Source organism: Moschus berezovskii, chromosome 4 (assembly GCF_049115385.1).
Source record: "Moschus berezovskii isolate FMDL1 chromosome 4, NW_MosBer_1.0, whole genome shotgun sequence".
Taxonomy (NCBI): Eukaryota; Metazoa; Chordata; class Mammalia; order Artiodactyla; family Moschidae; genus Moschus; species Moschus berezovskii.
Window position 1 is genome coordinate 26,104,906 of NC_142463.1, and position 16,730 is coordinate 26,121,635.

The 16,730-nt window shown below is 50.1% G+C and overlaps 1 protein-coding gene across 4 annotated transcripts in view; it reads right to left on the bottom strand.

The window, feature by feature from the left end:
* Positions 1-16,730, bottom strand: part of TTC39A (tetratricopeptide repeat domain 39A) — a 50,042-nt gene that overhangs the window by 19,181 nt on the left and 14,131 nt on the right. For all 4 annotated transcript variants that reach the window (XM_055403855.2, XM_055403857.2, XM_055403856.2 and 1 more), the window contains exons 2-6: positions 12,441-12,545; positions 4,773-4,904; positions 3,849-3,925; positions 2,530-2,597; positions 320-384 (exon numbers count right to left, since the gene is read on the bottom strand). In XM_055403855.2, the coding sequence (XP_055259830.1) occupies positions 320-384; positions 2,530-2,597; positions 3,849-3,925; positions 4,773-4,904; positions 12,441-12,545 (447 nt within the window). The remainder of the gene's footprint in view (positions 1-319; positions 385-2,529; positions 2,598-3,848; positions 3,926-4,772; positions 4,905-12,440; positions 12,546-16,730) is intronic.

A 16,730-nucleotide genomic window follows, 5' to 3' on the forward strand; every position in this document is an offset into this window, starting at 1 on the left:
TTCTCCTACCCCAACCAGACCGAGCTGCTTGTACATAATGTCTTATTCTTCCCTAGTTCAGAGTTAGGCACAAAGATAGCACTTGGGGGGACCAAATGAACAGATACATTCAGAAAACCAGGTGAATAATATTCCAGAAAACTGAGGTCCTGAGGTTGCAAAAATGTGAGGTCACATAGCATTCTAGGTTTCCTGCCTCCAGCCAGCACCCTCTACCTCCCACAATGCAGCTTGAGGGGCACAGGATAGTAGATGCTGTGCTTTACTGCACCCCCCGACCCCCACATCCACACCCCCACCCCAGACCAGTCCCACTCACTTGTAGGTCTGGTAGCTGTTTCGAACTTTGATGCCACCCTTGATGAAGCTCACCATGTTCTCGTCCTGCAGGAGGGAGACTTGCTAAGAGCCAGGCCTGGGTGGTTAGCCACAGGCTTGAGAGGATCATCAAGGCTCCAGATCCTTCCTGGGTCTCTTTGGGCCTCGCTTTATGAGGGGCCCTGCATGGGTAGGGGTCCAAGGTCAGCTAAACTAGACCTCCCCACTCTACCCTGGGGACTTAAGACGAGGGTCTTGCTTGCCAAACAAGCCTTCCAAAATGCCCAGGGCTGAACCACAACCTCCTTTACCAGGCTCACATGTACTATGTGCTTGGAGAAAGGCCTGGAGGAGATGCTTCCACCAGTTAACCATGTCTCCTCCAGGTAGAGGAACTGTGGGAAGGAAGGGAGACTTTCGGTCTTGGATTGTGTTTTTTTTTTTTTTTTTTTACAACAAGCAGGTATTTATCACATTTATAATTTAAAGCACCAATACCTGGGGACTTTCCTGGTGGTCCAGTGATTAAGACTCCACACTTTCACTGCAGGGGGCACGGGTTTGATCCCTGGCTGGGGAACTAAGATCCCACATGCCATGCGATGCAGGAAAAGAAAAAGCACCAATACCTACAGCCCACCTGGCAGTTCCACTTCCAGGTATACACCCAACAAAAATGGATGTATTTTAAGAAGGCTCATAGCATCACTGTTCACAGTAGCCAAGAACCAAAGCAACCCAGATGTCCTTTAGCCGGAGAATGGAAAACAAACTGGCATGTTCACAGCAGGGAGTATTAAACACAGCCTCGTGTGATTGGGTAAAAAAAGCAAGTCCCACACAGTTTGAGGCCTTAAGAAACTCAAAGGCAACCAAAACATAGCAATTTTGTGTTCAGACATGAATAGGAAGCTGAAAAACCATTTCTAAAAAAAATAGGGTGGGGATGATACATACAAACTCCAGATAGTGCCGCCCCCCACCCCACCCCCGGGAGGGGAAGGAAGGAGGAAGGAGGCTTGCCAGCAGGGCTCTGTTCTCTGACTGGGTAGGGTGGGGTGGGGTTCACGGGTGTTTATGTATAATAATAGAGTATACAAACAAAGGAAATAAAAGGGCATTCATGGTGATCCTGATGAAGAACTAAGATTAATCCAATTCTAATCATCTGAGGTCCAAAGTGATAGAAATATCACTAACAAAAATAAAGAACACCCCAGCAAATTTATATGTGCCTCTCCCACCCCAATACACCTATTTACATGATGATTGCCTGCAATGCAGGAGACATGGGTTCGATCCCTAGGTCGGGAAGATGCCCTGGAGGAGGGCACGGCAATCCACTCCAGTATTCTTGCCTGGAGAATCCCATGGACAGAGGAGTCTGGCGGGCTGCTGTCCATGGACTCGCAAAGAGCTGGACACGACTGAAGAGACTGAATACATACGTACATATAATTATAATCCAGGTTTTTTGGTAAAACCAAGGGGTCGTGAGTCTCACAATTTCCACCATGGTGAAGAGCACAGGCTCTGAGTCAGCCAGAAGGCATGTGCTTAGTCGTGTCCAATTCTTTGTGACCCCGTGAACTGTATGTAGCCCACCAGGCTTCTCTGTCCCCGGGATTTTCCAGGCAAGAATACTAGAGTGGCTGTCACTTCCTACTCTAGGCTGAGTCAGCCAGACCTGGTTTAAACCCCAACTCTGCCATTTGTTAGCCATCTGACCCTGAGAAGGTGAGTCCTTCCCCCTAATTCTCCCCTTCACAGGCCTGAGGTGATGGTTAAATAAAATATGCAAATGCAGGCAGAACCAAATACGCAACGTGTATAAGGTATGTAAAAAGAACAACCCTGCAATGTATATACAAAGTATGGTGTGTTGCAGGTGCTACAAGTCAAGTTCTTGAATGAATCAAGTTTGATTTGGTGACAATGTCTGTCACCCCCGTGACACAAAAACAGCAGGAAACCAGTAGTCACGAGGTGGACATGCATCCTGTCAGTGGGTGGGAACACGTGTGTCCCTTGTGGAGAGGGAAAGCCTGTCACCTCTGCCACTGAGCCTGCCCAGGGCCAGGAATGCTGGGGTAACTGTGCCTTGGTCTTTGCATCAGCCACAGGTCACGGCTTCTCTAACCCTTCAGGCTAAGATGTGGTGTTCCACCCTCTGAGACCCCCAGGCTGCTTGTACAGGCAGCGGGTTCCTACCTGCAGGAAGGTCAGGGCCGCTCTCTGCAGCAGGCACTCTGCATAGCAGACCTCTGCGTGGATTTCCTCTGCGGGGAGAAAACCAAAGCCCTGTGGCCTCCTGGGACTCTTGGCAGAAGACTTGGGTCAACTCCTCATCTCATTTCCCAAAAGGCAAAGGGAGCCTGAGTAAGCACCTGCCCACTGCCTCCTGAGTCCCAGCACCAGGTTCCTTCACACATGGCACTCGACACTGTCCCCAGGTAGCTTACATTCCCCACACCTGCATCCCCTAGAAGTCAGCGCAGGGCCCTGGGCCTTGTTCTCCTGCCCTCCAGGCATCACTGTAGGTGCTTGCACCGACACCCCTAGGGCACTGGGATGAGCGGATGAGACCAGGAAGCCGCGGGCTGTGGGAGCGAGGAAGAACTGACACAGCCAGAGCAGTCAGGAAAGGCTTCCGGGAGAAGGATATCTGAGTTGAAAACGGGATGGAAGCATGAGGCAGAAAGAGCTTTCTTGGCAGAGGCCCAGGAAAGTCAAACAACTCAGATGCTTGGGGACAGCTGAGCCACAGAAGGTTGAAATGGGGTGAAGCAGGGAGAGACAGGGAACAAGGAAAATGAGGAAAATGAGCAGCAGAAGTCTGGCTGAAAGGGCCTGACACACTGGTGAAGACCTATAGATTTGGTCCTGTGGGCAGCACGGAGCCATGGCAAGTGTGAAGGAGAGAGACACCATCGAGGGCAATGTTCTGTGCTGGAACCATGAAGGGATCTCGAGGTGGGGATGGCCATTTGCCTCCCACCCCCACTAGAGGGTCCCCAGTGCTTATGGTTGGCCGCTGCTGCTTTCGGACTGCCTCATGTGGTCATGGCACAAAGATGCAATGTGGCTCTGGCTGCCCAGACTTCTCTGCTACTGCCCCCAGCTGTTTCATCACAGGGTGTCAGGCTCTAAAACCACAGTCCCCTCTGGGGCACCTGAGATCACTACGGTCTTTAAACCACTAAACCTAACTGCACACACAGCCCTAAGTCCACCTTAGCCTGAGGAGCAAAGTGACAGCTCCTTTGACAGCATTTTCTTTCCTCAATTTGCAGGCCTCAGCAGGTAACGCTGTAAGGTAACTGAGTCTTACCTGCTCCCCACCCACCCCCACACATGAGACCAGTCCTCAAAAGGCCCCAGGTCTGACCCATCAGTGTCTCGGTGCCTGGGCCAGGGCTCGGCCCCCTGGGTGACAACGAGGAGGATAACTGCCCCTTCCTGCCCCTTCCCGGGCCTGGAACCAGGTGGCCTGGAGTCAGCGGGCTGAGAGGACACCCCAGATGCCACACCTTCTGTGAACTGGTCCATAGTGGGGCGGTGCACCAGGCTACTGAAGGAATCTGTTACAGAGGACTTCTTCCTGTGCCTGCAGAGAAAAACAGGGCCTCATATCATTCAGGGAGGTGAGCAGGGGGCCCAGGCACCTCCAACAGCATCCCCTGCCCTTCCCAGAGGACTGCACACAGTTAACTCCTGGCAACTCCCCCAAATCCAGGCTTTCTCATGCCCTTGCTCCTGCTGCTGCCTCTGCATGGAGCCCCCTCCCTTGCCCCCACTAACATGACCTGTTCCTGGTCACCCCACAGGACCCAGCTCTGATGTCACCTCCTCCAGGAAGCCTTTCCTGCTCCTCAGGCTGGACCCCCACGACCTGCCCTGAATCATGCGGCTGTCTGTGCCTGCATCTCCCTGATCAGGCCGTTCAGGCATCAGAGGGGCCAGGGTCTGATGATTATCTGGGCAAACAGAGCCCAGCACAGGGACTGGCCTAGGTCAGGCTGGAGTGTGTCCCGGTGAATGATGACTCTACCTGTGCAGAAACACTGAGGGTCTGTTTATTCGTGCATTCAAGCAGTTAATGTGCACTGAACACCAACTATGCAGTTCCCACAACAACTCTATCATCATACCCATTTTACAGATGAGGAAAGTTGAGTCCAGAGAGGGACTTGCCCAAGGTCAGAGAATTATTACATGACCACAGCCAGGATTCATCTCCTCCCAATCCAGTCTGGCCCTGGAAGCCCTCAGTGACCAGCTCAGACAACGTGGCTCCTGAGGCAGTGCCAACAGGGACAGCTTTGAGCACTTGGGGGCACACTTTTGAGCCAAAAGGAGCAGGACTAATAGTGGCATTTTAGGCACTGGGATAGGCCAAAGTGACAAAAGGATGCTTCAGAACCCCTCATCCCTGCCTGCCCCATGGACCTGACCTCTGACAGAGTGACTGCGCCTCCTTCATCATGTTGCCAGCAAGTAGGATGTCCTGGGGGTCAAATGTCATCATAGCCTGCATCTCCAGGATGGTGGCATAAGTCAGCGAGTGGTACATGCTTTCCTTGGTTCTGCCAGAGAGAAGGGACATAAAAGCATCAACTCCTAGAACTTCAAGATAGCTGACCCCATGTCATCATTCACCATCCCCTCCCCCATTGTGCAGGGGGCGGAACACAGGTCCAGAGAGCAGAATGGACTCGCCCAAGAGCTGACCCTTCCACTGCTACTCAGGCAGCCTTGGATCCCAGCTCTTCTTCCTGCTGCGTGGCCCTAAGTGACTCTCCAAATCTGAGTTTCAGTTTCTCATTCATTCTATACAGATGGCAGCAGCAGCACGCTGACCTGGTGGTACTTCCTTGCGCCAGGGCCATCTTTCACCTTCTCCCCTACCCACCACAAGCCAAGCCCAAGTCCCGTCTGCAGGGTCTCCTTTACCCTCAAACTCCTCCCTGGGCTTACCCATCTTTGTGCCTGGACTGCCCTGGCCTCGTTACCTCCTGCCTCTCCCCATCCCATCACCTGACCACATCGCTTTCTGCTTGAGCCTGCCTGGGGCTTCCACCTCCCGTGAGATAACTCTGGGGGTTGAGGCCCTGCCCACCTCTCCAGCCCAGCTCTATCACTTCTGCTCCTGCCTCAACATCTGCCCACATTCAAGTCTACCCACACTGAACCATACACACTTACCTCAAGAAAATTCCAGCCTTTCCCTCCTACAGGCCTTTGTCCTTGCTGTTCCCACAGCATGAAATGCCCGTTCCCTACCTTACACCCCCTGATTCATCTGTAAAGGTGCTCGAATGCCTCAAGGGCCACTGGGGCTCCCGCTCCAGGGACGTGTCTATGCCTGAGGTATGGGCCATGCTGAGCTTACATCGGCAGACACTCAGCTCTCTCCCAGACGGTGGGCATCTCAAGGACAGCTGTGTGGGTTTATCTCTGTCTTAGCACCAATGTGACAATGCAAGCTGGGCTCAGCAAGCCTCCCGCTGCTCTCTCCCTGCTCCTCCACGGCCCCAGACCTCTCATCTAAAGGGTGTTGGAGGGAGAGGGATGGCATTTAGTCTAACACATGCAGAGAACAACAGGCAAGGAAGGATGGGACCCTGTCCCTCTCTGTACCTGGGGAAGTCACAACACATCTGGGCCTTGATTTATGGTTCTATAAAATAGGGACAATAACGCTGCTCCACCAGAGTCCCCATGGGACTGGCCAGGGATTACCCTAGCCTGGCACACAGTAGATGCTGCAGCAGTCTTCACTCCCTTCCCTACACTCCCTTGTTAATTATTTTCCAAACTCCTCAGTGCCAGGCTTATGCTGGGAACTTCACAGGAGACAGAGATGACTAAGGTTTACAGGCTGTTTATAGACTGTTATAGATTATACGACTTCACACATTTTCCTGCCTTTCTCATTCATAAAACACTTCTGTAAATTAAGTTGCTTTTCTACTTCTGGGTGATTCTCAGGTGATATTATCCTCAGAAGTCAAAGGTTTATGAAGAGAACCAGTCCTAGCAGCTGTCAGGACACCTCCCAGGTCTTTGGTAGAACTGCTTGTTGGAGGGCAGTGGCTTGTGGAAAGGAAGTCACAGCCTGTCGTGGGGACAGAACTCAAGCTTCAGACTATCTCAGACACAGGCACTAGTTACCAGCAGTGTGATCCTGGTGAGTTCTGTAGGCATCTATGAGCCTCAGGTTTCTCCTCCGTAAAATGGACACAATAATTCTCTCCCAGGACTTCTGGGTATCCAGGCTGGGGCCACAATGCTGATGCTCAATAAATATGAGTCTAAGTCCCTCTGTGTCCTGCCAGGATCAAGGGTCATTGCCCTGCATAAAAACTTTCTTCTTTAGGAAGGGTTTCCCTGGCAGCACAAAGACCCACATCCCAGATAACTCCCTTCCTCAGGCCTCTCTAACTTTCATCCTCCTTACCCTCAGGTCCCAGGCCCAGGACTCAGCTCCACTTGCCCAGCCCAGTAGGAGGGACCCTGCCTGGGCAGCTGGCAGGCAAAGTGGAATTTCAAGTCTGTAGTCTGGACTGGGATTCAGGGCACAGAGGCATAACACAGCCCCACAAGACCTCAGGCACCCCAAGTTTAGTTTGCATTCCCACAAAGTTCTTATCTGTGCCTAAGATGACTGGACCGCCGGGAAGCAATGATCCCCTCCCTGTGAGCTAGGGGTCTAGCTCACAATACCCACGGGGTCTCTGCCAGGCCTAGACCAGCTGTCGAGAGAAGGAGAGCATTGAAGATCCACTGGAAGAGCCGTACGTTGGGATCAGGGACTCAGCCACCTGGAGGTCCACTAAGCCCAGTGGCCTCCAGCCCTTTCCTTCTCCTGCCATGACTTGGGCCCTTGTCAGCTACTTGTCAGCCATCTTTGTCCTTACCATCAGGCTGACTGACTCTGATCCCACCCCCACTGCTCTTTCTGGGGACCTCCCTGCAGTCCCAGTCTAAACCCTGACTTCCAGAGGACCTCTCTGGGTGAGGTTACTCTTGGCTGGAAGGCAGACAGACCCCTCCCCTGCCTCCAAGCCACATTCCTTCATCCTCATGAAAGCCCCCCAGCACCTCTCAGACTCACCTTGCTGCCCTCCTCTCCAGCTCACTCACCTCCAGGGGCAGTTGTATCCCCAATCCACCTTCCATCACTCTGCCCTGATCCTTCTGGGACCTACTCCAGCTCTCCCCACCCCTGCCAGGCTGAGTGTCTCTGTTCTTCAAATACACTAGGCCCTCGTTCTCTGCCTGGCCTTTGCACAGGCTGTTTCTCTGCCTGGAAATGCCCTCTCCATCTGGCTGACTCCTTCTCATCCAGCCTATCTCAGCTTAAATGTCACTTCCTCCAGGAAGACTTCCAGGGCTGGCTTCACGGGTATGCCATGAAATCCTTAATAATTTTTGAACAAAGTATTCTACATTTTCATGCAGAATGTAGTTGCAATGTACCCTGGAAGTTATGGGGCTGGGCCTAAAGCCTTCCTGACCAGCCCCTTCCCACATGAGTTGGGGTCCTCGTACAACCCTCAGCACCACCCTTTACTCTTTTTCACTGGTTCCCTGAGGAGCGCTGAGAACAGTCCATACCTTGTTCAGTCCTGCAGCCCCAGCACCCCACACGCTGCCATGTACACAAGGTTACTCATGAGGTGCTGCCAAGTGAAATGGTCATGGGTGTCCAACTGCCGCATCCCATGGGTCATACCCCAACATCATCATCAACCCGCAGAACAGCTCTGCTTCTGGAGCCCTGCATGACACACCCACCGTCCCAACCACAAACTCCCCACCTCTGCGCGCTCTCTCATCACTCGCACTGTCCGATCCTCCAGCCTGTCCTCTCTTCCTGACCCCTCAAGCTTCCTCATATCACCCAATCTCTTGTCAAAACCCTCACTGCTGAGCCTTCCAGCCCCCTGCAGCCCCCTGCAGCACTGATTAGGAGCCTGGGCCCAGGAAAACAAGAAACTGCCTGCTCTCTCCACAGCACTGCCACCGAGCAAGAAGGGAGGAAGCCGCCACCACACAGACAGGTACATCCTGAGCTGGATCACCAACCTCAGCCCATCACACTGCTCATCAACTTTTCCTCAATCCCTGTCAGCCCCTACCCACCCGACCACCAGCCTGGGCCCTTACTCTCAGCAGGGGACTTGGCTTCCTCTCTCAAAGGAATCCTAGGGGACTCCCCTGGTGGTCCAGGGGTTAGGAATCTGCCTTGCAATGCAGGAGTTCAATCCCTGGCCGGCGACCACAATGCCATGGAGCAAACAAGCCTGGGTGCTGCAACTGCTGAAGCTCCTGAACCACCACTGGAGAGTTCTCAAGCTGTGACAAAGGACCCCACGTGCCGCAACTAAGATCCTGTGTAAACATTCAAGAAAAGGAATCCCAGGACAGTGCACACCACCCTCTCCCGAACACGCACACCCCATTCTACTTCCCTCCCTCCCACCTGAAAGAGGAGGCATGCGTGAGGCCTCTGTGCCAGATACACTCCTCCACCTGCTTGAGATCCAAGATGGCCCAGGAGGCAGAGTGTGGCTTGTGGAGCTCAGGGGGGCTGGATTTCAATCGTGGTTCTGCTAGTTATCAGCCATGACCAATTTTTTCATCAAATGAGTGGACTAGTGACCATGTTCCAGAGACAGTGCTCAGGGGCAGACTTGGAGTGAAGTAAAATAAACTAGAAGCTATTCAAAGATGTGACAAAGGGAAAGCAAAAACTGGGGGGTAGGGGTGGGAGTGGGAAGCCTGGTGAGCCCAGTTACTCCCTGAGGGCAAAGTCCGGTAACAGTAAATGAGACACTGTGCACAGTAGGAACAGTGAATGAAACTGACCCCCAACATCTTTCACAGCTTCAGCGGCTACGACTGGGGAGGGGAGGTGATGTTATAGCAAAAATTATTTTCTCTAGACCAATGGTTCTTCACAGTGATAAAGATATTTACTGTACCTCCCCAGACCTCCCTTCTGGAAATATTATTTGGTTGTCACAAGAAGGGGTGGGGTGTGTGCTAATGACGAGCACTGTTTGGTGGAGGGGGAGGCTCTTAAACGCAGAAATAAAGACTGTTTTTTAGAATGGGGCAGGTGCTGAGATAGATAGAGGCTACAGCGTCCCATGAATGAGGTAAAGGTGGCCTCACAGGAGGACTGTTCTCTCTGTGCTGCCTCTAGGGGCCTAAGTTCAGGGCTCCCTAGGAAAGCACCCTCCTGAGGTGAGGGAGGGTGAGGCAGCCCCTCAAGGAGGAGGGGGCTTCGGGAGGGAGGAGGGCTTTGGGGGGTGAAGTGGCAGGAAGGAAGGGGAGCTAGGGAGCCTTCCAGAAGTACTGGAAGGTACTCAGTGATGGGGCAGGATAGAGCCTGGCCTGCCTCAGACGGTGGCCACACTCTTGAGCAGAACTGGTCCTGCCCCATCTCAAGCCAGATCCTCTCAGAGGGTGGGCTGTGGTGTGGGGGCTGCTACCAGACGGACCGTTGTGCGACTCATGCCCACCAAGCTCTGGAACTGCTCCCTCAGAAGCGGGGCTGCTGACCCCAGACAGGAGAACAATGGGCCATCCAGGTCTAGAGAAACTGACCAGGGCTGGCTTGGGGAAAGCTGTAGCTGTAGCTTTGCCCAGCACTCGCTTTCCCGGGGAGTGTGGAGGAGGGCGGTTCCAGGGGAGCCAGCTGCGGCAGAGGACGACCAGAGCTGAAAAGATGGGATTAGGCCAGCAGGCGGCAGACGTGCTCAGACCCCACCAGGACCCCATCTCGGCCCCAGGACCCAGGCTGCCAGGGCTCTCTGCCCACGTGGAGGAAGGTGGCGGTGTGTGTGTGAGGGGCGGGGCACGGGGTTCTTTTCCTGAAATGCTAACATCTGGGGCCTGCTCTCTGCCAGCGCTTTGGAAAGCTGATCCCACCAATCACAAGGCTCCTTGGGCCAGACCTTCCCATTGGATTTTGAGTGAACTTGCTCTTAAATATGACCAGACAGCCAGTCAGGGACCATGGGTGTTTCAGGAAAGCCCCTCCCCACCACGGGGAGAGGATTCTCCCTCTTAAAGAAAAAAAAAAAAAACAAAAAAACACAGAGAAAGCCAAGATTATGTAGGAAAAAAATAAAATATTTTTAAAAGAGATAATTATTCTGTGATTAATAATAACAGCAATAAATTCTCATTAGAATGCTTAGTACATGCCAGGCCCCATCCTCAGGACACTCATATTTTAAATATAAAGAACACAGTGCACCCATAAACCAAGAATAAGATGTTTTAGAGAAAAAAGAACATTCAGAAAACATTGAGGAGTACTAGGGAATTAATCATATGATTACACACAAAAAAGAAAAGTCAATGGATTTAATGATAAGGTTGAGGAACTCTCCCAAAAATCAGGGGGGAAAAAAGATAAAGAAATGCAGGGGGGAGGGTACAGATAAATAGCTCAGAAGAGGACTGGACCAGGAAGCCTGCTGACTGATGTAAAGACAGTCCAGGAAAGATAAACAGAATATCGAAGGATCACACGAGACAATTTCCTAGAACTGAGTTTTCAAATTAAAAAATACCAATTAAACAGACCTACATTCCAGCACATCATTGTGAAATTTCAGATTTGCAGGAATAAGAAAGAAGATCCTAAACATGTCTGGAGAAGGAAAAAAGATCCCATGCCATGAAAGAAGAATTAGGATTCTCCTGGCTATAGTACCTGCCGGGAAACAGGGCAGAAAACAATGCCTTCAAAATTCTGAGCAGGAAAGCTTATATTCATGTAACTCTCTCTTAGGAAACTTCTAGAGGATGCGCTCTAACCAAAGGAGGGAGGATATGGATGTGAGAGAGAAAAAGCCAGGCCAAGCAAACTGGAGAGAAGTAAAGGGGATTCCAGGAGCCAGCTGGAAGGTGGCCAGTAAACAGGCCTGTCCTCCAGAGGACAGGTTTCCAGAAAAAGGAGGGACTGAGGGTTTCCCTGATATATGTGAGTATTTAGAGAAAACCTCATGACTTCATGGAGTAGTTATAAAGAGCTCAGGATAAACATACAGCAAATTAGGCAAATGAAAAAAACAAGACAATTATTAACTCCAAAAAGAAAATGTAATCTTACAATGTGAGGCTTATCTCTGCGATGAGCATAATTACATAGTTATAATAATGAAAACACCGATTACTAATTTAGCCAGATATTGGGATATAATAATAGGAGGAGGAGGAAGGAAGGGAGGTGAGGCAGGGGGTTAAGAAAGCCAAATTCTTGTCAACCATTTGTTGTTTAGTTGCTAAGTCGTATCTGATTCTTTTGCAGCCAAGTGGACTGTAGCCTGCTAGGCTCCTCTGTCCATGGGATTTCCCAGACAAGAATACTGGAGTGGGTTGCCATTTCCTTCTCCAGGGGATTTTCCCGACCCAGTGAACGAACCCATGTCTCCTGCTTTCCAGAGGGGTTCTTTACCACTGAGTTACCTGGGAAGCCCCTTTCAACCATTAGGTGATATGTAAAAGGTAACAGGAGTGAATTTTATGGTATGTGAATTATATCTCAACTTAATTTCAGTTTTTAAAAAAAATTGAAGAAAGAAGTAAGTAAAGAAAGAACAGTCCAAGTGTATTATTTGAAAATAAGGCAGTCGACACTAGAAGAAATGGCTAAACTACCTAACTGTCGTCATTGCCTTATAGGCTTCAGTGAAAGCAATTTTAAGTCTTTAGTACTCTGGAAGAAAATAACTAAAAGGGGCTGTTTGAGAGCTGGATTCTGTGGGACCAAGAAATCAAAGTGGAAGAAGCCACAAGAACCTGAGGAGAAGGAAGTCACAGTGACCTTGAGGAGGGCTTGGCTGTTCTTGGCTGTGGAATGGGGATCCTGAGCCATTTTTATGGAATTCTCAGAGGTCAGAGTGACCCAGAAGGCCGAAGGCATTTAGTGACACGGGATTCCTCTCACATAAGACTTCTGGTTCTCCATCTGACACCCCCATTCCTACACTCACATATGTGCATGCACACTCACACGCGTGCGCGCGTGCACACACACACACACACACACACACATACACATACACATCCTCCACCCCCAATCTGGGCTTAGGCCTCACCTGGGCTTGAGGTAGTTGAGTGCTTCTGAGAACTGGTTGGTAAGGAAGAGATCAAGGGCAGTCATGCACTGGTCCAGGGCCTCATGGAGGCTGCTCACAGGAGTCCTGGTGGGAGAGACACGAGCATGACCTGGAAGCTCTCAACAGAGCCTTGGTCGAGAGGTTCAACTGTCCTGGCTCAAACAGAGACTCCCAGCACCCATTTGACCTCCCTGGTGATCCTTGGATGCCTGTCATGAGCTCCTCCAGGCTGTCCCCTCTGTTCTAGGACACAGGACAATCTGAACCTACCTATGAGTATTCCTAAAGGTGGAAGAAGGGAGTGGAAGGGGAATGACATCTAAGATCCAGTGGGGGGATTGGGAAGGGGATGAGGATAGGGTGTTGGGGGTTGGTGCAAGGAAGCCTCAGGAATAAATTTATCTTACCTTCCATGCCCCTTTTGACCCATTGGACTTTTCTGCCCCCACTTGGGGGACACAGCCCACCCACTAAGTCCCACTTCAGTCCTCTTCTTCCTCCTCCTTCTCTAGGTCTTCTCCTGGCCTGTACTTTAGAACCCCACAGGCACTGTCACAATGGGTTGGAATGGGCAGCCACCCTGTAAGAGCTGCCCAGGGGGCTTTACATTCAAGAGCCACCTTAGCCAATAGCATCTCCAGTATACCTGGCCTCCTTCCAGTCCTTACACCTCTTTTTAAAAAATATTTATTTTTATTTGGCTGCACAGGTCTTATTTAAAGCATGAGGGATCTTCAGTCTTTGTTGTGGAGTGCGAGATCTTTGGTTGTGGCATGCAAACTCCTAGCTGTGGCATGTGGGATCTAGCTCCCTGAGCAGGGGTTGAACCCCAGCCCCCTGCACTGGGAGTGCAGAGTCTTAACCACTGGAAGTCCCCCTTACACCTCTTTATAGCTCTTATCACTCTGTGACCCTTTTTTTTTTTTTTTTTAACTTATTTTTGGGTTTATTATCTGTCTCCCTCCACTAAAATATAAGCTTCATGAGGACAGGAATCTTCATTTTGTCCACTACTGTATCACCAGCATCTAGTGTCTGATACAAAATGGGCTTTTGATAAATACGGGTTGTCAGTGAACGAATGAACGAATAAATGAAGAGCCCTGGGTTCTGAGAGCAAATTCCTTGTCTTTCTGAACCTGTCTCCCATTTAAAGGATGAGAGATTCTCCCATCTAAAGGATGAGAGATGATCCCAAAAGTCCTGTCTGATTTCTTGTGACTGTTTCTTCTCAAGAGGTCTCTTTTACATAGAGAAGATTCCAAACAGAGTCTTGATGATCTTACTGAAAAAAGATCCTTAAAAGTTAAAGTTCCTTCTCCACCAGATAAAGCCCTACACCTATCTTAAGGCCCAGCTGTAAGGACTCTGTGATGCATCAGCAGAACCTCCCAGGCAAAATGAAGTATGTTTTTTGGTCAAAACTGTTTCTTCTCCCAAATCTGTTCTCCAGAATTCTCATCTCAATAAACAATACCCCTGTATCAAGTTTCCCAAGCCAGAAATAATAGTAGTCATCCTTGACACATCCTCCCGCTGGCCTCCGTCATCTGCTCCATCAGTAAGCCCTCCTGAAAATCTCTTAATCCACCTCCTTCTATACCCAGTGGCCTCCAGTTCAGGCCCCTGCCATCTCTACCTAGGTCTGATGGGAGACTCCACCTTCTACTCCTGTCTATTCCTAACTCTTCTCTCTATTACCTCATTTTATTCTGTGCTTCATTTCTCTTCATTCTCTTCTCGGCCATCTCTTTCACTCACTCTATTAGATTTGGAGTAATTCCTTTATATCTTTCATTTCACTAATTCTCTTTAAGTATGTCTCATCTGCTGCTTATCCTGTCCACTGAGTTTTTTTAATTTCAGTGATTTTACTTTTCATCTTCATAAATTCTACTTGGTTCTTTTTCAAATCTGCTTGGTCATTTTTGGCAATATTTTGTTCTCTGCTTATCATTGCAAGTCCATCTTTGATTTCTTTCCACATTTTAAACACAATCACAGTGTCTCATCACTCTAGGATCATAGACTCTAATTCTGCTATTTCTTGCTTCTGGTGTCTATTGCTCACAGCACCTCATTTCCTTGTATGTTTCATAATTTTACCACAAGCTCCTATCTGACTGATCCCAAAGGGATTTTGAAATGAGAACCCACTTCTTCAGAGAGTATTTTCATTCACTTCAGCCAAGTTCCCTGCAGTGCTACCACCCTAAGACCACTTATGTTACTTTTTTGGTTTAGCATTTTCAGGACCACAGAGGTAGTGTATATTCAAACCTGAAATCTGTGTGAGAGCTGACTGGTATGTATAATTTTCCAGGGAGCCCCTTGATCCCCACCAGAACTTGTCTCCCTTTGTGGTGTATAGGTATTTTCTTCTTAGTCAATATCCCTATGTACTGAAGACATCCTTGAGGGTGGCACGTTCATGTAGTGGTGGGGTGGTAGGGAGGATATGTTCCAACTCCTCACACTGTTGGTAGCCCCAAGTCCTTATTTCCCATTCTTTGTTGTTGTTGAGTCACTATGTCATGTCTGACTCTTTCACCACCCTACGGAGTGGAGCCCACCAGGCTCCTTTGTCCATGGGATTTCTCAGGCAAGAAAACTGGAATGGGTTGCCATTTCCTTCTTCAGGGGATATTTCTGACCCAGGGATCAAACCTTCATTTCCTCATCTCCTGCACTGGCAAGTGGATTCTTTCACCACTGAGCTACTAGGGGAGTCCATTCCTTAAGTGTCATTAAAACTCAAGATTCTAGGTTTCTGTAATTTGTAAATACCACCAGGTTGCTGTGGCTTCCTCTTATATACCAGCCTGATTTCAGCTCACTTGGCTTGAGAGATTTTTGGCTTGAGGGATTTGTTACTACAGCAGACTCTCAGGAATATATGTTAAAGGATGAATGTTGTAACTCATCCAGCCTCTAGGTAGTTTAATTAAAGGATAATGTAATAGCCAAAGGTATCTTTTTAAAACCCAAATCTGACCATGTCATTTCCAAACTTGAAAGCCTTCCCTGTCTTCACTCTTAGGATAAAGCCAAAAAGACCCCACTTCATGAGGTGGGGACAGTGTCTTCCTTTGCGCCCAAGGCTTAGCCTAATGGGTGGGGTTCAGTCCATTCATCTCTGCTGGTGAATCAGTGAAAAGGCAATAAGTACCTACTGCCCCAGGCACTTAACTGGTGTCCTCTCCTTGAGCGCTCACAAAGCTTTGTGAATCCCACTTCAGAAGAGGAGACTAAGGCACAGAGGGAGGTGACTTGGCCAAGGTCACATGCCCAAGCATGGGTTCTAACCCAAGTTTCTGCCTAAGCCAGTGCCCACCAGCTCAGCCCCAGGGAGTCAAGTCCATTGTCCTGGCTTCTGTCCATCTCTAAACAATTTCAGAGGCAAGAGCCTACCTTCCCTTTCTGTGCACACCCCACTCCCACTCCCACCACCACCTCTACCCACATCAAGAAAGAGGGTCTGCTTCCTCAGTCTACCTGGAGAGAAAGATGCACAGACAGACAGTCAGACAACCCAGAGGCACACATTCCCTTCTCTGGCAGCCTCCGCACCTCTTCCCCTTAACTGTGGCGTGGCGGGTCTGCAGTGACCGCTCCAGACCTGGGGCTAGGCCCTGGGGAAAAGAGAATGGACCCAGACCTGGCATTCCCTGAGGGCTACACGAGGCAGAAGCATTGACAACCAGAGTCATCAGGGCTGCGCTCATGGGCATCATTGGGGACTGACAAAACCAAGAAGCAGGGTGGGGCAATCAAGGAAGTTTTCTGGCTACGATGGCCCTGAAGTGAGGACTAGATGGAGAAAGCAGTCCCAGAAGGGGAACAGAGTGTGAGCAAAGGGCTGGAGGCATGGCATCATAGTGAGGAGGGGGCACCAGCCACCATGGGGCAAGTATGGAAGATAGGCTTGGCAAGGCCTATAAGTGAAGGAGTGAGGTGGGGGCATCCCAGCTGGATGGGGAGCTCAGGTGGGCTGGAGACATCAGCCCCACTGGACTGAACAATAGCACTAACAAATAACCATCACTGCCAGGAGAATAACACTTCAAGTTATCTAAACTGATGCCTGCATTATTTCACTCAATCCTCCTACCAGCTCCAAGAGCCAGAAGTTCTTATCTGCATTTGACAGATAAGGAAGTGAAGACAGTGAAAAGAGGAACCTGGTTTCCTGATCCCAGGAACCTGGGAGAAGACAGGAATACTTTCTGCAAAAGCAACCTGCCAAACCTTTCCCTTCCCCTGGCTGTG